This window comes from Scatophagus argus, chromosome 20, assembly GCF_020382885.2.
Source record: "Scatophagus argus isolate fScaArg1 chromosome 20, fScaArg1.pri, whole genome shotgun sequence".
Lineage (NCBI taxonomy): Eukaryota > Metazoa > Chordata > Actinopteri > Scatophagidae > Scatophagus > Scatophagus argus.
The window spans coordinates 3,651,356-3,676,021 of NC_058512.1; the positions used below are offsets into that span (position 1 = coordinate 3,651,356).

The window sequence follows — 24,666 nt, forward strand, 5'->3', positions numbered from 1 at the left end:
AAATGTTTTCAAATTTGGCCCGAGCAGCGGTGTTAATGAGCCATCACCACCATAAGTCTGCTGATCTTTAAAACACTAAAACACATCACTGTTTGAGTAAGTGGCAGTCATATTTCTGTAAAAAGAGGCTTGGTCAAGGTCAAGGTCATGGACGTGCTGTACCACAGCTGAGCTGCTCTCATCAGCGCTCTGGATTCGAGCACATACACTGTACATGCACATACGCTTTAGGAGCAGAGCTGCCAACAATAACTATAAGATAAGTATCTGTGGGAAGGTCAGCATGCAGACATGCTAAACATTGTAATAGTAATGACATTACTCCGTAAAAAGACTTGTTTATTACTGTGAAGAAGATGTTTTTTTCATCATTCTTCTGAATTAGAAATAAAGGAAACTTTAAACTAAAAAAGCAAATAACAAAAAGAGTGATAAAACCAGAAAAAAGAGATTAGAGAAACATGCGCCACCTGCAGGTGAAGAATGGTACAGCCACACTTGTTTCTTTTTTAAGTAGCTGCTGTTTTGTGAGTTTATTATCGTGTTTATTTTATTTTATGCCAAAAACATCTGTTATATCTCTTAATAGAAAATTTGTCATTTACTTTGGTTTCTAGTAAATTCTGTTATACGTTTTGTTATCAAACTTAGAGGTAAAGTCAGTTCACTTTTCTTTTATCTTTGAAGCAAAGGGATTAGCCAACACTCTACTAATTTTTGCAGTATTTTGGGGGAAAGCTGTTGATTCTTCTTATTATTCTGACACTGTGGGAAATGTGTGAGAAATTCAGACTCGGGGAGCTTTAAGAATGTTCAAGTTTAATGAGCAGTAGCTCTCTGAAGCAACATGCAAGGCACACGAGTACCAATAACACTCCAACTGAATGAATCTCTCTGGGCGATAAAATAGACAAGCTTGCTACTCTTCAAAACAGAACCAACAAGGATTCTTGAATCTCTGTTGCACTTTGAGTCACGTAAACTGGCGAGCTGAATCCACTGGATGTTACATTACGTATCTGCCTGGTTTTCTAATAAAAGAGTGGACATTGTATTGGAGCTGCTGATTCATGGAAATTAGGAGAGACAGAAATCTGCTTTTATATCAGTGAAGGTTGGTGTATTGATGTCACGGTGTTGCCCACACCTCCAAGCTCTGTTCATTTATGGCAAGCCGTATAATTTACCACAGGAGTGGTCCTCCTTTATTCTGGCCAGTGTTTACATCCTGCCTCGAGCCTGTGCGAGGGAGACGCTGCAGCGCTCGGCTGACCAGATAACCAGTATGGAGCAAGAACACCCAGACTCTCTTCTCATTACTGTGGGGGATTTTAACGGAGCAAACCTCGGCCATGAACTGGACAAATACAGATAGTATATTATGTATCCCGCTGCGGACAGAAACACACTGTCACACAGTATTAAAGGATACTTACTGCTCCCCCCCATGCAGCTTTTGAAACCTCTGATCACTTGTCTTCTTCCGACTCAGAGAATGATAAACATTGTAGGGAAACAGGCCAGTCATCTGACTGAGCTTACTGCAGCTGTAACATTGCAGTGCTGTTGACAGCTAAGGTGGGCATAACATAAAGATATTCAAAAATTTCCATCCATTACATGTGAATTTTAGAAATCAGAAATTCACAATATGTAAGTAGACTGGAAACATTTAGATTGCCGATCAGTAAATCTGTAATATTAGCTGGGCTTGCGTGGTTGTAGGTTCTTCACTGCCTTCACGGCTCTGTGTCCTTGCCAGACATAAGACCATTTGCAGAATTTATGTGAATTAATGGAGATGTAGGCCTCTTTGCTGACCCGAGGCCATTACAGAGTGCAGCCCATAGTAAAAACAACGTGGTAAGAGTGCAGCTATATCTCCCTATGGTATGCTGTAGGAACATGGTGCGAATGTGGGGAGCTCAGGATTTAGCAGACTGAATTTGAATGAGCCGACAGGCTACTTTGAACCTTTCAGAGCACCCTTGCTCATTCAGGGTGTGCTGTTGTCTCGTCACCCCCATCATTGATTACCCTCAGGGCAAAAATGAAAAATGGATCCATGCTCGCCTGCAGCCTGGAAAGAAATTCATCGCAGCTCCACCAGACCAACTTCGCTCACTAATGCCACCCTCCAGCTCTGAAGAGCTGTACATTTCTCATTATCTTAATCTGCAGCTAAATTCTGACTGCGTTTAGTATGTTTTTGTGTATGTATTGAACTTCTAATAGTAAGCTGGTGGCGATAATCAGAAGAAAAAGTGGTCACGTGATGAAATTAGGAACAGCCAGACAGAATTAACAAATCCTGAATTCTGTGGCTCTTTTTTGAAAGCGGCTGCCTTCACTACATTGAATAGTTCCTGAGAGATTTGCAGGATGACACAGTCACACGAGAGAAAATTTTAGCACATTAGTTACCACATGCATGTGGCAAATGAAAAGGGGCCAGTTCTGGGAAAATAAACGAGGAAATCTTTTCATTTGGCAGCTTAGGTGTGAACTAGCTGAAATGCCTATAGTTTCTGAGTGTCAGTTCAAAAGCTGCTGCAGCAGTGTTCACTTTGAAGGCAGTGTGCTGTTATTGCTTAATGATGAAGGTACAGTTTTATAATAAGTAAGGGATAATGATTAGGTTTGCAATCTCGGGTCCTGTTTATGTGCTGTTGGTTTTTCACTTTGATGTAAAGCACGAGTCTGATTTGAGCCCCCCCCCCCCCCCCCCCCCCCCCCCCCCCGACACACACACACACACACACACACACACACACACCCCTTCCTCTGCAAACTGAAGGACATCATGTACAACTCATTTGCACTTATTTGGATACTGTTTATGCCAAGTAGCAGATAGCAAATAAAACTTGGGCCTGCCTATGTCTTAATATGAAGATGTGTAATTTCTGCATGCTGGGTGTAAAAACCAACATATTGCTGAATAATCTCCCCCAGAGGAACATGTAAAGAGATCATAAAACTGGGTCAGGGCAATTAGATTGTTGTCATCAAATCTATTAGACACCTGGTCTCTGAGGCTGATGTGGACCTGTCTACCTGTAATATAGGTCCTGAAACAGTTTAATGCAGTCTCAAAGAGACCGACCTAGTTTTCCAGATGGCCTATTACAATAACGTACTTCTGTCTGCAGTGTTGAAAGCAGCCATTAAGTCTGGCAGAAGGAGGATAGACAACCTGTCTTTCATGTCCTCTCTCCCGGTTTTACTTCCACAACCCACAGCTAAAAATTTATATATGTGTACAAGCAAAATATTATAGCAAAAACTCAAAGGTGTCGCTTCAGAGAGTGTGTATTGTATAGTGACAGAACATCAGTCTAAAGCCGACACAGCCATAGTGACATTTCTTTGCTGCAGTGTTTTGATTACAATCCCAGGAAAACCAATTGATTCACTTAAATTAAATGAAAAGAATGATATATTCATGTCAGTTTTATTTTATTATATTTATCCTTAAGCAAACATTTGCTTCAGTTTACCTTTTCTTTATGAAGAAAAACAGAAATGCTCAACATTCTTGACTAGTACTCAGTCTGCGTCTGTGTATGAGTCAGTGGAGCATTAGCAGCTAAATCAATACCTCTAAATGGAATTCTAGTTTTCTTGTAGCTCAGAGTAACAGGAATTAATATTAAATTGTTGTAATACCATCTGCAATCGAATTTCTGTTTCCAAATAATTTTTTTTTTAGTTCTTTTTGGACAAATTTTGTTTTGGGGAATCAGTGGACTTTTTGTATCGTATAAATACAATAATCATGTGAATAACCTAAGACCAGATAAGAGGCAAAGTCAATTCTCGAGGAAAAACCACAAGGAATAATGGACACTGTGCTCTGACGAATGAAGGATTTGTGGGGGGGGGGAAATTGTGTATCCCTCATCATTTTGACACTACAAGAAAATGTGTGAGAAAATCACACACAGGGAGTTTTGTGGATGTTATAGCAACAGGGAAAACAACAAGCTGTTACTCTTCAGCAACAGAACCAACACAGACTACTTAGTCTCTGTTGCACTTCAAGTCACGTAAACCGACGATGTGAATCCACCCTGGACACTGCATTATGTACCTGCCTGGTTTTTCACCGGCACATATCGGAGCTGCTGTATGATGGAAATTAGGAGAGACAGAAATCTGCTTTTATATCAGTGAAGGTTGGTGTATTGATGTCACGGTGTTGCCCACACCTCCAAGCTCTGTTCATTTATGGTAAGCCATATCATTCACCACAGGAGTGGTCCTCCTTTATTCTGGCCAGTGTTTACATCCTGCCTCGAGCCTGTGCGAGGGAGACGCTGCAGCGCTCGGCTGACCAGATAACCAGTATGGAGCCAGAACACCCAGACTCTCTTCTCATTACTGTGGGGGATGAACTGGACAAATACAGATAGTATATTATGTATCCCGCTGCGGACAGAAACACACTGTCACACAGTATTAAAGGATACTTACTGCTCCCCCCCATGCAGCTTTTGAAACCTCTGATCACTTGTCTTTTTCCGACTCAGAGAAAGATAAACATTGTAGGGAAACAGGCCAGTCATCTGACTGAGCTTACTGCAGCTGTAACATTGCAGTGCTGTTGACAGCTAAGGTGGGCATAACATAAAGATATTCAAAGGATACTTACTGCTCCACCCCCCCATGCTGCTTTTGAAACCTCTGATCACTTGTCTTCTCAACTCACAGAAGAAAACTAAACTCCAGAAAGCCTGTGTCTGTGATGAACTTTGTGGAGCGGCAGGCCAGTCATTTTAGGGAACTTACTGAGCTTGTAACACTATGAAGTGTCAGTGCAAATGGAGAACATACGTTCCCGGAAATATCTGTTAACACACAGCAACAAAGGCTGGTTTATCAGACAAAGGATGGAGTCCACGGCATTAAAAGATTAGAGCAGACAAAGACCATAACACGAGCCTTGTTCTTGGACCTGGACTGGTACACTGCTCACAAGCAGTTCAGATACAATACACTTCTATCAGTGGATCATCAACTTCCTGAGAGACGGAAAACCACAGTCTGGCACACCTCAGGGATGTGTATTTTCCTCATTGATTTTGACTGGACATCTGTCAACATCTGTCTTACCTCAGCCGCCTCCTTCATGCCATGATAATTTTCAGGTTCAGACCAAGCTTTGTGAACAGCCCCAACAGAGGGTACTTCCTGTGCCATCTGAGGAAGTTATATTCTAATCTGGTCATGTTCAAGTTGACATTTAAAAAAAAAAATATATATATATATATATATATATATGTATATATACATGTATATATATGTATTTCAAGAGAATGAGACAGACGTATGGACAGACAACCTGAAACATAATGCCTCTGGCCAATGCTGTCACTGGCACAGAGGCATAACAAAAATGCTAATACGGTTACTCAACTGTTTAATAAGCCAGCTGTAGAAGACGTGAACTGAAAGTAAGCCCTTATTAAATTTCTCTAAACAAACAGCTTCAGCCCGAGGCAGTGGGAACTAAAAGTTGATGAAAATGTTATGGATCATGTTCTTGTTTCTCTGACAGTCTCTGTCATTTTCCATATAGCAAGAGATAAAAGTATATTTTTAAATGTGAGCCTGGTGTTGTTGTTTCAGATCAGATTTGGCTTGGAAACCAATTTTTTGGCAAAATGTTGCTGATGTTTATATAAAATGTACATATCCAGCAGCACAACTAGTACACAAACTGGAGGAGGGAGAGCTTGGAGGCTTTTATTCCTGCAGCGGCTATCTAATTCGGCTCACTGTGCACCAAAGGAAGCAGGCGCAAAAACAATTTCTTTCCATGTGACTTTACAGGAATGAATAGAGAACTCAGCCACATGAGGTCTCAGAACAATATCTGCTTAATAGCCGTGCAGTACTGTCCATAACGCTCTGCGTGCTGTGCAGCTGTTATAAGTCCACAGGTGAATACAATATACGGCACTACACACACACTTTGGTATTTAGACCCCTTTGTTATCATATTACCTCCATATACAGATGCCAGCAAGATCAGAACGCAGTATTTCCAGTGTACCAGACCTGTGTAATACATGGTTGACTCTGTACATTTGCTTTTGTCATGTGCCCTGCACATGAAGCATGAGGCTCTGAGTGTCAGGGTTTGTTTTGTTTTGTTTTTATTGTGTGTGTGTATGCTGGCAGGCATACTTTGCAAATAGGTGCTAATATATAAAGGAAAAGTGATTGCCAGTTGCCAAAACAGGTAAGATTATTAACATTTATCCAGTCATTTTCCTCTTCTTTAGTAATCCTTGTTTAACTGAGGATGCCAGAGCAAGTCACGTCATCACATTTTTGATGGTCCCCAGCAGTGCGAGAGGGATGAACAGTGAAATAAGACCCATGTGTCTTGACCGCTCTGCCTGGAAGTGCCTCAGCTATGTGATGAGTGCCTCGTTGTGATCTAACTTCCTCAGCCGACCGCCTCATTAAAGATACACTTAAGGCTGCCATTGAGAAGAAACAGAAAAGCAAACACCCCTTTTTCTCCTTTGCAGCTTTCTGTCCTGCCTGTCACTAAAATTGCTCAAAATTCTGTAGGAAATTGCAGTGTTAACCACTTTACATACTGCTCACCTTTAACCAGTAGGGCATATGTGAGAGCTATAATTGAGCTCTTAGCCCATCTGGAGTATTGTAAGCTCATGCAATTATATGGAGGTGCGCCAGAAAAAATAAGACATTTGTGTGTTTGTGTGTATTTATGCAAAAGTGAGGGTGCAAATGGGAGCCAGACAGGGATGACTATAATTTGGACATGGGCGTTTGACAAGCTGGGCTGTTTGTGTCACTCCTGAGCAGAGTGAGTGCCACTTCACATCAAAAGGGCAGTCTGAAAAGACTGAGGAGAGGAAACAGTGTGTGTTGACAGTGTCAGAAAAATATTAAAGCAGAGTTCTAAACATGAAAAGTAGCCAGATCTTTCTTCTGAGTAATTTCACTGATGTCCACTAAGTGACCAAGACGGAAGAGACGCTAAATACTGCAGTGACAAACACCCACACTCATCTGCACTCACAAAAATACATGGCACTGAAGGAGGTGTGTTGTGCAATTGCCTAATCTGTCTGTTGTCTTTCATTTGCTTTTTTTTCCCCTTCACCTGTCTCCCGTCCATGGTATTTCTGTGTCTCGTTTCCGGGGCAGGTGTCCTCCACGTGTTTCTCAAAGCAATATGAAATACAGAACAGAGTCTACTAAGAGCTCAGAGAATCAGAGGAGCCACACACAGCAGGAAGTCCATTCATCTTCTTCGGTCCGGAGAGAACACACTGTCCACACACATCACTAGAACACATGCTGTGAGAATAGATGTGATGGGAAAAAAAAATCAGAAATTCTTATTCTTTTGAGTAGTTGCCGTCCTGAGAGAACAACATGAGATTAGATTAACCTTTATTTTCTACCTTAGGAGAAATTTGCCTCGGAGAGAACACAGCTGATGTAAACAGCACATGTGTAAAATCAAACACACCAGAACTGTTACATGATCCCCATGTCTTGCCACAAAATAATTGCACAAGGCCTCGCACAGAAAGAAGATCAAGTCAATGATGGGTCACAGCCTGGTGTTGCTGAGCTGGAAGACCCCTCTGACAAAAAGCTCAGAATAATACTGTGATTTAGCCGCCCTGGTCAAAAACTCTTTGTGCCAGCAGTTTCAGAGTGGTCATTCTTGTTTGATTTCTACCATACTGCATGATTTACAAGCACATTCACTCTTACAAAGGGCTCTTATGGGCATTCGCCACCTAAACAAAACAAGGCATTTATAGGCTCATGCACATCTAAGAATGTCACAAATTTAAAGCATGAAGCAATGCAGGCATTTTTTAAAGAGTGGCTCCACATGTTTACCTAACTGTTTCTCTCTCTTTCTTATGATTTCCTTCCTCCTAATCTTTTTCTTTCCCACGGACCCATGCATAAACACATCCTTACACACATTTATCCTCCACAGCTTGCCTCTACCACAATGCAGCATCCCGAGGCTTGTGTTTATAGTCTTGTCATGCAGAAGAAAATCTGAAGAGGACTGTATCTACAAAAGAAAGCACAAATCAAAGAATGTCACAATTCCTGTGAGGATGACGGCCTATTTTGCCTTTCTTTGTGATATTTTTTTTTTTTCAATTATTTTTCCTGTGGACAGCTTTTGTGCAATTGAAATAAACCAGAGAAGGTTGGCGTGGCCAGGAAAGAAAGGACAGAAGGTTTGAAGACAGACTCAGTCATGCTCATGGGGTCTATTCTTAAACCTCCCCGACTTCTCCACCTTTGGTTTTCGTAACCTGTAAGTCCAAAATGGAATTGCATCACGACCCAGCCGAACTGTCCTGGGTAGACCACTGATTAGTCTGAATCCCTTCCTGTTCCATGATATAGAGGAGTTAAAAAAGAAAGCCCAACAAATGCTGTAGACGTGTCTTGACCCTGTCAATGGTTCATCTGTGAAAATCTGCCAAACACTCCAATCATGTGTTGCTGCTTCTTCACCCAGCTTGGAAGCAGCACCACTGACAGCAGCAAGGTCAAGGGTCAGTGCCTTCCACCGCTCGCAGGTTAGTGAAGAGAGGGGGATGGAGTGCCGATCGATCGTCCTCTGGGAGATTTATTACTCCAGTCTTTAACAGATAGGCGATGCTCCTCCTTCATTTAAAGGCAATTCAATTCAGCTGCGCAGCTTGCCAATGTCCATGCCCGGTGTCACAGTCACAGTCTGTGAAAACACGTTATAGAGAGGTAATGAGTGCAGAAAAATTGGTGAGGTGGCTGGAAAAAGGAAACAGATGAGCGACTTTAGCGAGGATTTGTTAGCGATTAAGCTGGCGCACACTGAAGAAGCAGCAGCTCAGGAGGGGAAAAATTCAATAGGTTGTTAGGAAGGAAGTGATGCATAAATTAAGGCTGAGTGAGGAAGAGGCTAAAGGTGAAAAATTAAATGAAAAAGTTGGATTTTATATTTTTATTCAATACAAATTTATGAAACAAGTAATGCACTACTTCCAGTTTTAGACTACTTTAAATGTTTTTCAATGAATCGTGTTTGCAAATATTCATAGTGATGCTGTGAATACATATTCCATTCAGGGTATTGTATAAGATGCACATGCACATGCATAAATTCCTCCACAAAAATAAAAAAACATCCAGCCTAAGTATGCGCAAGCTAATATACATGCACAACCACAAAGGCTGATTTGAGACTGGTGCAGAGTCAATAAAGGCTGCTACCTTGCAGGAAGGTCACAGCTCAGAGAAACTCTCCGCTAGGCTCTGCGTTCTCTCTTTTCCCGTTAGAGGGCATAAATAGCCTCATTATTCCAGCAGGTGCTCACCATCCATCCCTGTATGTCGCCTCCATTGTTTCTAAAAAAGCTCCTGTCACATTGCTGTCAAAACCCTTCCATTCCGTTTGCTTCTCACAATAGTCCCCATGACCATATTGTAAAATATTAGTGGCCATTAAACTTACGCTCACGGTATAATTTGCTGTTTGCCTGCTGTGCTGTGTAGAAGCGGTCCTTATGATGCTTTGTTCCGTTTGAGGAAGCAAATATTACATTGAAAAGCCTGTGAGCTGTTTACAGCAGGTGACATTAGATCCTCCAGACTCCACGAGAGAAACAAGTTGTTTACAAAATATCACTGGGCTTTTGAAGTTACGTCTGCTTTCATATTTTGGTGTGTTAAAGTGCTTCAGAGAAAGCATGCATGATATGCATCAGGTGTGTGTGTGTGCAAATACATCTGTGGTGGGTCGAGGAGGCAACTGGCAGGTTCCCCAGCTATGGCAAGATATACAACCTTATGGCAATATGGTGGACAGATATTTAAGTGACATAGTGTCTTTGGGTCATTTGTAAACTAAATTTTTGTAATTGTTTTGTAACTATTTTTCAGTATATTCTACTGCAAGTAGCTTTCCTTTTCTGTTTAGCTAGGGAAGTCTGAATTGTTTATTTAGCAGTTTCTTTCATTTCTTCTGTTCAGCCTCTTTGCTTTCCCGGGCAGAGTTGCTTTGGTTTGTTATTTTGGCCTTTGCACATCGTGAGGTCTATCCTCACCTCCAGTCATTATAAATAAACACTTACAGAGGAATGGTTAAATCTCAACTATCTTCCTCTGTGGCTACTTTGGGAAGATGAGTCACATTCATATTTCATGTCGGCCACCCCGGGGTGACGGGGCATGACGTAAGTCAGCTGGTGCTCTTTATTAGGGATCATTAACCATCCACATCCTCATGTCACTGCTGTAATAATATGTAAGTATTACTCTTGATGTTTGTCACCTGCATCTTGGACATTTTTTTGCAGTGCTTAAACAATGATGTTCCAACACCATGTGCAATGTCATCATAAAAATATAATAAAATTGATATAATAATCAGTAGTGAAGACAAATAGCAAAATGTTTTATCATGACTGCATTTTTCATTTGCAAATCAGTTATCATGGCTCAATAATTTACACAATTTAATTGCACCCTTGACTTGAGGAATGTATCACATATCGCCAACAAGTGCAAATATTGACAGTACACTAACTCACATAATCCATTTTTAGTAATATCAAAATTCCATGCATGAAGATCCTTTCACAACAAAATTGAAACATATTGAACTAAAGCAAATTAAAAGCTCATTGCGATCACCTACAGGTGACCTCAACATCAGGAAAACAATTGTTTGTTTTTTATTTAGTGTGTCATTCAGCTCTTTCTGGTCAGTGTCTGCCCACGCACTGTACCCATGTGGCTCGCACAGCCTGTTTGCTTTTTACCCTGCAGACTTCCTCCCTCCAGCCACACCAGCTGATAATTATAATCCTGAAAACCATTTCATGAGGTAGAACAACCATAGCAGTGCGCTCACACTGTGTTTAATTCCTCACTATGACACACTTTTAAGAGCATTTCAGCAAGAGTGCTTCATACAGTCGCTGCTGTAATAATTGTGTCCACATGAAAAGGGCTTTATGTAGTCTGTGTATTACATTGGTGGCTGACTATTCACTCAACAGTTAAAAAGACGAGGATAATTCTTGGAAAGGTAAAATATAATTCACTATATACCGTCAGTTCACACCCCAGCATCTGGCTTTCATGCAGTGTCATATGTAGCCTTCTTCTGTGTACTCATTGAACTGCCTTAAATTAAAATCTTTGTAGCAAAATTATATTTTTTCTCTCTCAACATCAAAGCTTTGTATCTGTCTTTATGATTCATACTACTAGAAATAACAAATTCCTACATCAAACCCGGTCTGCATACCCTGACGCAGACAGATGCAGATAGATATTTAATGCCCATTTTCAAATATGAATGAGTGTGCCTTTGCATGTTACCACAAGAATATGCAGTCTTTCCCATTTTAACTGCATCTCCCAGGCTAAAGCTCCAGGAATCTCTCAGGACCCCTTATTAAACACTACTAACTGCTACAGTACAGTATATGACATTTCAAGTGTGAGCACGTGTACATACGCTTAATCTTTAACATGGTTAAAGTGCCAGCACAAGCTACAGAGTGCAAATCAAAACATACCAGGGGAAGTAATTATGATGAAAGTGGAACCCGACTGTCAGGAAGTACAGGAATATACGATATGATATCTCATATCTCACATGACAAAGAGTAATAAAAACTACAATATCTCCCAGGACTTGAATCCCCTGCAATTTATTATTTAGACCACATGTAAGTGTTTTCAGTTAAAGTTCCTCCAATGCTGCATTCATATCCAATCAATTATTCAGGAGTGTGATTCCCCTTCAGTCAGTCCGACACACTGAGGCTGCCTGTCCAGGGATCCAGTCAGTCAGCCAGCTGAGGTCTTTGCCAATCAGCCCTGATGCTGACACAATGATGCCTCAGCCTCCAGCTCAGCCTCTGCCTCCTTCAGGAGGGTATGCTGCCTCTGATTGGTGTGGCTGTACCCCGGCAGACACTCCATCTGCACTAGATTGCACCGCTGGAGTGGAGATAGCTGCAATTTGCAGCAATTCTGCCAGTAATTTGGATATGTATGAGGACCAGAGCAATTCATAGCCCTCTCCACAAGGCCCAGGTACTTTATTTGATGCCTCTCATCAGAAGCCTACAGGTATATTCCTCCACTGTTCTGCTTGTGCTGCTAGCTGGTTTGGATCATGCTGCAGAAAAGGCTCTTTTAAAGGGGAGGAGGTTTTATTTTCCAGAAGATGTAAAAAAAATAATATATATATGAGTAGAATCTCCTCATAAAAGAATGTTGAACGTAATTGAAAATTTGATTTAGGAATGATTGAGCAGATCTCCTCGTGTTTGTGACAGAAGCCTATGTACCAAAGACTCAGCGCACCCGTTTTTATTTTGTTTCATGTAATAATTCATCATTCGTCTGGGTTTTCTTGAGGGCTTTCAATTAAAGAATATGTAACACTTTTTCAGTACGTTGCACGTAATGGCACCACGTTGCTCATGCCTGGTCAGACATTAGACAACAGAACAACATAAAGATTAACAATTCATCATTTTCCAACGCTGCCTCGACTTCAGCGAGCCAAAGCGAGCACACATTTCTGCAGAGCCGTGTCCCTGCTGTGTGCTGCAGCCCTGTGGATACAAGTCTAAATAAAGGGTGAGGCCATGCTAACTGTGAAAAGCATGTTTCTCTCACTGAATTAAACATATGTCTGACACCTCCGTGCTACTTTCACTGCTGGTAATGATTGCATTCTCTTTTGGAAGCCCTTTATAGAAATTTTCTCCTTATTCAACTCTTGACCTCAGTCTTGGGAACATCTGTGCAGCCGTAGCGCTTATGTAGGCCGTACTAATCTAGAATAAGTTCTTTATTCTTTTTAAATACAGGTGGCCTGCATTTCAGCCTCATTTTACTCCTTCAGTCAGTCAGTTCATTTGTGGATGTTTTTAGTGGACTGAATGTTCAGAAACACCTTTCTGTTGACCGCTTTAATATTTGAAGAAGAGTGCTGTGGCACTTTAAAAAAATCATCGAATTCTAATGACGCCTGGTGCCTAATTAGAGCTGAACTCTTTGCAACCTTATTAAAGGCAAATAGTGCTGCAGGGTCTGAAGATGTGGGGCTCCTCTGGACACTCTCTCTTTCCCTCTCTGCCTCTCAAACCCCTCATTACCCTGGAATTGGAGTGTGTGGGGTGGGGGTGGAGCATCACACTGCCCTTGCCCAGCTTTAATGGCGTCATGTGCCCATGATCAAAGTCTTCATGGCATTTCAATGTTCCCCTCCATGATCTTCTCGCTTTGTTCCTTGTCAGCTCACTCTCTCTCTCTCTCTCCGCCTGTTTTCTCTCCCTGTCAGTGTCTTTCCTTAGATTTGCTTTTTAGCAATACTTAGATTTGCTGTTCAGCAATACTTTAAATGCATTTCACTTTTTAACCTTTTTAGTCCCCAAGGACTCGACTCATTAGAGCAGATTAAGAAGTGTATACTGTACAGTAGAGGTCTTTTAGGGGTTTTCCAGATTTTTCCCAAGACCAGATCAGGAGCTAAATTATTTTCAGCATAATCAGGTCTAGTCTGGGTCCAGCTCTATTGCCGAGGGTCTCAAGTCCACGTAAATACATCTTAATACTGGAGCGCATTGGTATCGGCTCAGTCATGTGGTGTGTCATAATCATTGCATGATGTGAATGTGAATTTCTTTGGCACAACAACGATTGATTGATGAGGTTGATGAGAAAGTCCTTTGCCTTGCAGGTTTTTGGTCCTAAACCAAAGGTTTGGAGCTGATGATGGCACTCAAGGAAAAGTTAAGGGACCACCCAAATCATTGCAATGAGGGGAACATGGATTTCATGGAAAACCACACTGTAGTTGTCAGGGCATTTTTAAAATGGAGGAACAGTCAGAAGGATTCTTCCTCTGGAACCATTAATGTCTGGGTGGTATTTCATGGCAATGCTTTTTTCAACCTTAGCTCTTGCTCTAATGGTGCATCGTGGTGCTACCAGGGTTGGTTTTCTCTGTTTTAGTCTGCTTGGATGGACCATCTGTCCTGTCTGTTTCACATCAGCGATAAAATGTTGTGGCTATGAAGACTTCTTGTATCGATCTGTACCTGTCTCTAACGGTATGCATGAGCAGTGGCTGATTATTGTTGAGTTGACATTTTTTGATGCAAATTTGCTTCCCTTCTTCTGAGGTCTCTACTGCTAAACGGTGAATCTTTGTGTTGGTAAGACTGCTGCATACCTAGTGGATCTTTACGGCCCGTCTGTTGCCAGTCTTTTCTGTCAAACTGAGGCTGCTCTGCTCATTTTGTTTTACCTGAGAGCACCTCTAAATATTAATGTGGTCTTCTCTCTGAATTACAGCCTTACAGGCCTGCCAACTCTCGCAGCATTTGTCTGCTTGCCTCTCCTTCTCCTCCACTTTCCTTCTGTATCTCCCTTCACTACTCTTGGCTCAGTCTTTCCACCCCGAAGGTTAATTTCTGATGATATCAGATGTGATGGCTTGTTGGCTCTCATTCGTCTCTCTCATGATTTTATGACTTTAATCCTGCCGCTTGAGCAAAATCCCCTCCTTTATTTTGACCGGTGGATGGCATTTGGAAGCATTTACTTTCACAAAGGCGTGAGGTTGAAAGCAAATCAGAAATCTAATACTGACATCAACCTGAGCTATCTAGCATCAGATAAATGATTGTTACGTGACGTTAGCCAACATTGAAATCAGCTTGACTTCAGAGATTAATATTTATTGTGTCACCCGTGTCTTACTTGCCCTTTTCATCACAAACAAAGGAATCCAGTTAGTGTGGGACAAACAATCTGGCTGGCTTGTCTGGGACTTGGGCAGCAGATTTTTGAGTTTGGTGTGTTGCTGCTTTTGAAGAGCATCAGAAGTGGACCAATCGAATAGCATCCAGCCCACTTTCCCACATGTGCTGTCATTTAAACGCTCTCAAAAACACACCAGTGTGCACCAGTGAAGTGCTTTGCGAAATCAAAGCTCAAAATCAGCCATTTTGGATACTGTCATGAAAAATATTTGCAACTAGAAAATATGGGAAGACTTTTAGTTTCAGAGTGTGTTTTTATCCATGACTCCCCCCACTATTGTACACTCTCTCTCTGTACACACTATTGTTTCACTCGCCTTCAAAGACACTCACTCTTAATTTCAAACATTTGTCAATATGTGAACCCAAACTGCATATTCTATATTATTACCATCAGTAATCACTGTCAAATGCATAGTCATAGCAGACATTTTGACTCTGTTTTCTGTGCTCAATTATGTCTGCATGAATTATTCTTAGAGCAAGGGCGATGTTTTATGCATAATATATCATAACAGGACCTGAATACATGAGGAAATTCCACGTGGATCTCACCAATGAAACACTGAGATGATGAGAGGGAAATAAACATGGAAGGAGTCAGTGATGAGGTGAAGAAATAATTGCATATATATTCTTAAAGTATAACTCTGTAGGTTTGTGTTAATGTATAGGGGTGTGGGTGTTCCTAATGTATGATTGCCATGGCTAAATGGTGGCAAAATGTCGGACGGGTAAATGCACAACATTAGTTTTAATTAAGGCTCACTGTTATACATCATTGTGACCTGCCAATTAGCCTTGCATCTCCCGTGTCGCACCAACCTCTGCCTGTCCCCATCTTTTAAAATAATACGCACGGCCATTAATAATCGTCATGATGGAAAAATGCAGGAGGAGGAGGATGAAGAGGATTTCAAAACAGATGAACGTCAAAGCAGCTGCAAATCAAGCTCACGAGCAGTCGTCGAACCACACAAACATGAAATGAAATTGTTCAAGCTACATTATGAGCAACATGAGCAAACTTGTCACCTCCTCCGATGTCTTACTGTGAGCTCACGTTGGCAGAAGCAACAAGACAAAGCGACCGGCACTTCATTCGTTTCAAATGAGCACTGGGAGATGTGGTGCGGCAGAGAGCGGAGTGACAGCTGGTGGAGAGATTTCAGCGATTCGGCGACAGGAGAAAGTCGAGCAGAGTTCAGCTTTAAATAAGCTGAGATGTAGTCACAGAGGCCTCGTCGTTTGTAACAATCATAGAAAGTAACTTCAGATTCTCAGCAGTTTAGGAGTACTTTGACTCTACAATACATGTGGTATTGAGGTCCCACGACCACATGAGTGTTGCAATAGACAGTACATAGAAGCAATTTCAATAAAAAAACATAACAGATAATTATTTGAACCAGTTAGCTAATGGTAGCCTAGTGTAGGCCTGTGTAAAACAATTGACAAAGAAAGCTCAAAGTTAATGATAAATGAGTTAGATAGGTAAAATTAATGGATAGATCAAATAAATTGATAAATAGCCGAAACATCCAAATTCACACAAAGTGACAGTAAATACCAACATGAACATTGAGTGTGCAGTTAAATGGAAAAAAAATGCAGCTATATTCATTGTCATGTCCAGTTTAAAATCTGCTCAAATGAAGACATTTGAACACAACCAGTGGTGTTAATTTAGCCTCCACTGAAGGAAAACACATTACAAAAAAAACACATCACCGATGTCATACTGCTGATGTGCTGAAATAAGCCATGTTCTAATCACACAATTTTAATTTCATAGTGAAGTTAACAGACAGACATTAAATATTACGCTTGGATAAATTAATATTTGCTGTGTTGTATCAACAAGCCAGCCTAATGTGTAGTTATTTACAGGCTGTAGCACACTGTGTGTTTCTGCGTGCTGCTGCTCTCATGGGCTGAGCATCATTCAATTTCTGCTCATCGGTCTGCTATTTTGCTCACTTTGCTTTACAAGGGGAATCACATTTCTACCAATATAGACCATATTTCAGAGCGCTTAAATCGTAACAGTCATTGAGGTACTAGTGCACTGGCTGGTATTGATTATTACCACTCGCAAACCCCTGCTGATTTATATTATCCCCACATAATGCAATGAGGCAGTTCAAACTAAGTTGCTTTAAGCAGATAAAAAAAAAAAAAACACCAAAATACCTTCTGCCACTTAAAATAATTTAATTGCAGTCAGAGCTGTCACTGATGGAGAAAGAGAATTTTAAAGCACAGAGTACACGTGTTCCATGGTGGATTAACATTTAATTATACCTTACATTAGAGCACAGCCATAATAACTTTTTCTCTCTCCGTGACTGCCAAAAAAACAGCTTTGCTTTCAGTTGCTGTCCGCTTTGGTGATCCTATAGCTTTGTCTGTACACACTGTCCATTTAAATGAGACCCCTCACCGTGAAATAATGATGAACTTGAATTAGATGTGTTGTACTGCTCTCATCATTATAGTATTAACATATCTGTGTTTTGTGGGGTTACAAAATGAAACAGTCACAGATTAGTCTTATGAATTCCCTCTTCATGCTGCCATCCTACATGCCGTTCATCAGATCTACAGAGGCACATTTTCCCACACCTGCAGCCATGCTGAACCACCTCCATCTGTGGCACCGTGAGACGAGTCCCATTAAAGTCGCTGGATTTGATTCAGTGAAAATGCTGCAGGTCTGCACTATGCGGCTTGGTGAGCTTTTGTCTATGCAGAACCCCATAAGGATTCAAAGGAAACAATATGTATTAATAATATATTGTGAAACGTGTCTATCTTCAAAGATGAAGTGGGTGAGTCCTGAGAGCGGTAATGAGGATGCTCTGGGCAAAAGTGCACAAACATTCCCAAGATCATTATTCCCAAGTTGGACTGAGCCTGAGGAAAGACACCAAGTGTCTGCCACTGAACAAACAGTACCGCTAAAACGTTCATTCAGCTAAAGGATATTCAGTCTTCAAATGCTTTTGAACATAGCAGAATCAGCCTCTCATGCATCACACAAATGCAGGGTACTTGTGTGTGCATGATTACAACCAAGCCAGCAAAAAAGTGCAGCCCCCGCACTCTTTTTTTGTCTCTTTCTCCACAAGTATTAAGGAATTGGGACCACGTTAGCAGCCGTAACAGGCCGTATCTCATTTGATCTGCAGCTAGACTGAACATACCCCATTCAAACTGTGCAATGAGTGGGTAGGGTTCATAGATTTGGACTTTACAAGTTCTTTATATTTGCATGAGTGGGCTCAGGAGCTTACACTTCAAGGCATATAGCAAGAAAACATTAAAACTTTTCTTCCCAGTAGCCAACATCAAAAGTCTAAATCCCTCACCAGGATTTAGAAAAATCTTACATATGGTATCTTCTGCTTTATGGTATATAAGATACAATTGCTTGGGGAAAACGAGTGTCTTGAATGGGAATTTGCAAGAAGAAATGCGCAAACAGGCAAAGACATGTCAGAGTAGTGACAGTTAATCTTGAAATTCTTGTGCTTTTTGTCCCACCAAATGTCACGGTGGGCTCCAGGGGAGCAGCAAGCCAGAGAGTTCAGCACACACCTGTCACTGTTTTTCTCCCTGCGCTCCCATCCTTTGATGACAAGGGTAGAGCCAGCGATAGCAAACCTTTCCTACTGCCTTAAATGAACAACAGCAAGCCTTTCAGCGGACTCGTGCTCATCCAGCCCGGCCCCGAATGGCAAAGGCCACAGCGTCCGTCCTCGTGGCCTCAAATCCCTTTCTAACTCCTCCCTCTCCTCAATCTCCACAGAGTAAAACATCTTGACAGGAAGATTAAGGGAGGGAGGGATGGCGAAAAGGAAGAAAAAGAAAGACAAAACAAGGGAGGGCTCGAGTTACGTTAGGAGGAAGCAGGGAGGAGGAGACGAAGAGTGCTGCTCTTTTTCTCCCTTTCAGTTGAAACAGTCTCAGGAGCTGCCCCCCAGCAACAGAGGGAGAAAAGCATGATGAATAATTAACTCTGAGAAATGTCACAAGCGGCAGAGAGAAGTGTAATCATTTCTCTGTTGGGTTTGGAGATCTGTTTTTTATTATTTTCCTTTATGCCCTGTGGTGCTGCACTACGCTGAGATTGTGAGCACAGGACTGCAACTCGTCCCCTAAAAGCATCTGATACATTTCCCCTACATACTTTTCAAATAAAAGCAAATAAATCATTAATATTTGGGCCTTTTAGCAGAATCACAGGGACATCTCACAGAGGTCTCCTACACTTTTAATCACGTTATTGATGTCAGGCTCATTAGCTGTAAAATCACATTTAAGGAGCAGGAACCTCTGGTAGCAGTTAAGTCAATGTCGAGGAAGGCTTGAGCTCAGTTTCACCTTAATTCTGGAGAACACAACATGAATGAATAAAAGATAAAAATGACTGTTACTGTAAAAATGACAAATTACTGTCTTCATGTTCTAAACAAGCTAGATTTGTCCTCTTTCCAATAAACTTCAGGGGTGTGAAAATGAGTTATGGATTACGGTGACCTAGTTTAATGAGGTAACTGCAGATATACATCATTTTTATTGTCATTTTTCAACGCTTTGCTTTACCATGAAAGAACAGGATTTTTGTGTGTAGATGAGAGGATCCTCTTTTCCTTTTTTTTCTACCTGAAGTGCTAATCTTCATAATAATGGACATGATGTAGATAATGTTTAGCTTTCAGTGGACACCAGGAGGGAAGATACAGCAAATTTTGGCCTCACCGCCCACAGCTCTCTCGTTACTGCAGCGGACATTGCAAAGGAGACCCGAATGACATGGATGATTTAACGCCAAAGAATGCTTAAAGATTTTTTTGTCCCATCGATGTGTTTGTTAATCAAGCAGACTCTAAATGAGATTCCTTATCAGCAAGCACATTGATTGTGCAAAATGAGATGCTGATTTTGCCAGTATTATTTATCTTCTTTGTAGATGACGTTGAGTAATTGTGCGTGTAAGGTACAGCTTATGTAATACGAAGATTTATCTGCTGAAAGGAGTTGAAAGATTCATTTTCAAATGGAAGGGTTGGAAGGCATCATCAGGGGCCAATGTGCAGTCACTGTAAGCTTAAGACAAATGTATCCCAAGGCAGGGCTTGATTAGCCCACCAGGCGGCCTGAGGGCTACGATGAGCCGTGGGCCCCCTCTGGTTCTTAATTCTGTGCTAAAGATTTTTAAACAAGATAGACGGTATAAACAAACAGCACTGAAAAACAAAATGTTTCAATATGGTCCCGATGTATAACCATTGAGAATGGAGGGAACAAAGAAAGCATACCCTAAGTGCCGATCTAAAACGTGTAGGCGGACAGAAGTTTTTTGGCTCTCTGCTAAGCTTCCCTTAAACGGCGAATCATCGAGAAGAGTCTCTCCCCAGCGGAGCAATCAGCATGTTAATACTGAAGCAAAACACCTCAAAATTCTCCCTTGTATTAGAACCAATTTTAAATAACCTAACAATAGCATTTAATTAACAGGGAGTTACACCTGAGCATTTAGATTTTAAACAAAGAAGTCTCTGTTGTTATTTCACTTGTCTTCGCTCTTTAATTATTCGGAATTAAAGTCTCGCTGAGATTCTCTGGGGCTTTAATTAGGGACTGAATTAAAGTTATGTAAATACAGAACTGAAGCCGCAGAGTCTTTAAATAGAGTTGTGTTGCATCTGGTATTTTAGATTCTTTTTTCTCTTGAAAGAGAAAACATCCTAAGTCTTTCTTTTGAAGTTTGTCAAATCACTCCAGGGTACTTTTCCCTTAGGTGTTTGTGTGGATTGATACTTTTTCTCCAAGGACCGTGACATAAAAACTATTTCTGCAAATGAGCCCTTTTTTTGCTTCTCTGAATGCATGTGAAAATGTGTCGCATTTCGTGTGTTTCTGTGTCTGCCTGCTTCCTTCATATACGCTTAAGTATTTATATCCTCGCTTAAGGACAAACAGGAAATCTGAGGCGCATGAAGTTACCTGCCTATGAATGTATTAATGACCAATTCTCCACCTCCAATTCGCGGATCCAATATGAAAATGAAAAGAATTGGATCAGTCTCCCATTGGGCTAGATTAAACCCAAACTAAGTGCCCGGGCTCACACTGCAAGCTTCTGTCTCTGAATAATAATGGGTTCTTTCAGCTGTGTTTGTCATCAAATTAGCTCTCCACTTCAGATGAGGTGCTCTCAGAGTGCAATTCTCGACAACGACGGAATTCAAATTAGACAAAGTCAGTTTAAGGTTTGTTAGATTTGAAAGAGCGAGTGAATGAGCTTCATTTGACAGTGTGCAAGTTCATGAAAACACCTTCCTTCCCGTGGTGCATCTGCTTTCGTGCTGATTCATGTTATGTTACAGGAAAGTCACTAAAAACAAACCTTAACCAGCAATTTCAGCCTTCAGTTTTCTCTGCAGGCTTTCAATCCACTTTCTGTCTTTCTCAGCCATGAAGTCTTTGAAGCTTCTCCATCAGTGCACGCTTTCAAATGTTGTTTATTTTTTGTCAAGTAAACATGGTAGCTGTATGGAGTGCAGTTGTAAGCATGCAGGAAGGCTGTTAACAGAGTCTTGAGGCTGAGTTCACTTTTGTTTGTCTTTCTGCCTTAAATTTTGGAGTTCAGGGAACGCAGGTTGAGTTCCTCCTTCTCCCGTCCGCCTGACACACCAGTCTGCTGGTACCTTTGATCAGCCCAGCAGTGGAAAACTTGCCCTGGGAAGCACCATCGCACCGACACAGGAGGGGGGCAAGGAGGATGGGATTGGGAACCCTTTTTACTCTTGGCACTTTCTGGCTTGCACACTTACTCTCAAAGGATTGAGCAACAATTAAAAGATCGGTTTGGGGCATCCGATAAAGCGATGGAAAGCTTCAATCTGAAATAGCTGAGACAGTGTCATGTGAACTGTGAAGCATTTTGTGCATTTATGAAGTGGTCTGCTGGAGGAATTCCATCACGTTGATGAGATTCACAGTCGATGATTAATAAGAATGTATTCTGACAAAACATTATCCCTGTCTTTACTCAAATTGAGGTTAAGTCTTTGTTAAAACAAAAAAGTGCTAATATCTTGTGCTAATGTAAAAACACATACCTTGATGTGCAAATGTGTTTTAATCAAGGGTTCTTCTTCCATTCAAGTGAGCTGGGTCCTGACACTTATTATGTACAAAATCAACAATAAAAGTTTTTGCTTAATATCTCTTCCAGCAGTACATCAGATTAGCCTGTAGAGCCTTCATCTCAGTGTTTTAGTGAATGTACCCCGTGAGAGCAGTTTGTTTCTACTGAGAGCTGACCTGAAGGCAACTGGAATGATCACAATAGTCCTGTAGTGAGAGCTTAAATGCTCACCTTTCATCAGTGTGCTCTCAGGGAAGCTGAAGGCCACTCTAAGCACCTAAGTAATGTGAGCACAGACTACACTTGACTTCAAAATACTGTATTTTCATTATCAGGGGGCCACAGATGTTGGATTTGCTGGTAACGTTGTAACTTTTTTACAACTCTTAGCATCTTAAGTATCTTAAGTGTCAGACCTGTTCAGTTACTTTTTTCTTTTTTTTAATCAAGGCCAGACTTTTAGAAAAAGCCAAGGCGTTGAGCATTTTTATTTCCTATGTCTGACCTGTAAAGCTTCAGGAACTGTGAACATCTGGGTCTTCTGGAAAGTCTCATTAGGTACTTTTTCCACCAAAATGCTTTCGCCGCAGATCAGACACATTTGCTCCATTTGCTTGTAAGATAAGCAGACACCTCCCTGTCTGCTCACTGCTGAGCTGTCAGTTTTTCAAGGTCTACTTTTGTTTTGAGAAGGACATGTTGAGATGTCATTTGATACTGGATGAAATGAGTAGCTGGTGCTTACCTAAAGAGCTGCAGGATTCTTGGTTGGCCACATGGATGAACTTGAAAAAGCAATTATCAGTAACAATACAAGCCCTTCTAGCCCATGCTGCAATCCACAATTCAATTCCCTTACAGCTGAAAACATTGAAGAAATGGTTTTCAAAAAACTAACTTTTAAAATGAAACCAAACAACAAAACATAAAACCTTCTGAATTTAATTTTTGAAAATAACTACTGTCACCCCCCGCCTCTCGTTTGTAGTCAGCTGGGATAGGCTCTGGTCCCCCCACTGCGACCCTGACGGATGAAAGGAATGGATGGATGGAATTACTCTCAATACTAGTAAAAGTACATGGTCAGGCTCAATTTTCCAGGACCTCCTTTATGTAGGACACACTACCTCAGAGCGCTCAGAGAGAAATCAAAGCAATTATAGGAAAATTCACAATCTGTAACAGCCAGGCAGGCAATGGGTGAACTCTAACCAACTATTACTCCAGTCCAATCAATGATGCAGACGAAGGAAAGAGATCTTCTTTTTTCAGAATTAGGTTATTTCTGTGATCAACTGCTGAAACACAAACAGTTTCTGCACACAGAAGACATTGTTGACACACACATCATATTACACACAGATGCTCTAAGAGAAATGTGTTGCTGTGAAATATTGGCGAGTTTGTAAGTGAACTTCATCAAACCACAGATTTCGTGTTGCAATGGCCTGACAGCGTGAAGAAACTGGTGTCACTACTGCTTTTAAAAAATCACATAACAGCTGCTCTTTCCAGCCTTGTGGCAAACTTTTTTTAGTGAGCTGTAGTCACACTTTTGAAAAGAAATTCCAGAAATAGTTTAAATTGTTTGTTGAGAACAATAGTAGTACTTTTATAATGTATTGTTTTGGTCTGTGTCTCGTTCCTTTTCCCCTGCAGGGCTGAAGCAGATCCACGCCCTGTCCATCCAGGGGAACTATGAGCTACGTATTGACTTGGAAGACTTTGAAAATAGCACAGCATATGCCCAGTACGGTACCTTTGGAGTGGGCCTCTTCTCAGTGGACCCTGATGATGATGGATACCCTTTGACTGTGGGCGACTATTCCGGCAATGCAGGTATGTGTGCTTAGCGAACTAGTTAGACTTTGCTTGAAAGATTTCCTGTGCTTGTACCTAATTAAGTACACACTACTTTTGCTTATGCACATTTTTTTAACCTAATTGTGAACAGAAACATCACAGTGTTAGGTGAAAGCTTCAGCAAACTTCTAGTGCATACTGCCTTCCAGTTAAATAATAGGATATTATTTTTACAGTGCAGTAGGTGTGTTCGCTTGTTAATAAGCCATGTAGACAGCTGCACAGAGAGGACACGTCTATGTCTCCGCTCCCCAGCCATCAGATCCAAGCCAGCTTCCTGTCACCTTGATTAAATTACTGCCAATTAATTGTGCTGCTTGACCTGCAGCTTGTAAAAAAAATCTGCAGTTGAAATGAAGAAGTAATTTAGAGAACCTTTGGGGAGCACTGCTCGGAGAATACAGAGAGAGAATGAGGACAGATATGAGAGATGGAGCAGAGGAGGGAAGCTGGGATGAGGGGCTAGAAGAAACTGGGGTGGAGGAAGGAAGGGGACAGGTGTGAGAGAGTAACAGAAAAGAAGAAGAGGTAAATAAAAGTGAGTGTAGAAGTGTCTAAGGGACAGAGGAGGCAGAGAAGCAGAGGAGTTAACAAAAAAGAAGGGGGGTCGGGGGAAGGGGGTGTTGTGTGTGTGTGTGTGTGTGTGTAACACCTTGTGTGTGTAACGGCAGAAAGTCCTGGCTCCTGGCTTGACCTCAACACAGCCTGACCTTGAACTCATCTGCCTGTTGGACATTAGGATTCAGTCAAATTACGGGTACTCGAATTCTCTCAGGACACTCG

At 41.3% G+C, this 24,666-nt stretch overlaps 1 protein-coding gene across 3 annotated transcripts in view; it reads left to right on the top strand.

Annotated features, from left to right (window-relative positions):
• The window catches only part of fibcd1b (fibrinogen C domain containing 1b), an 89,675-nt gene that overhangs the window by 59,987 nt on the left and 5,022 nt on the right, over positions 1-24,666 (top strand). For all 3 annotated transcript variants that reach the window (XR_006841865.1, XM_046375371.1, XM_046375370.1), the window contains one exon: positions 23,680-23,859. Coding sequence is in view for 2 of the 3 variants with exons in the window: in XM_046375371.1 (XP_046231327.1) it covers positions 23,680-23,859 (180 nt within the window). In the remaining variant the exon portion in view is untranslated. The remainder of the gene's footprint in view (positions 1-23,679; positions 23,860-24,666) is intronic.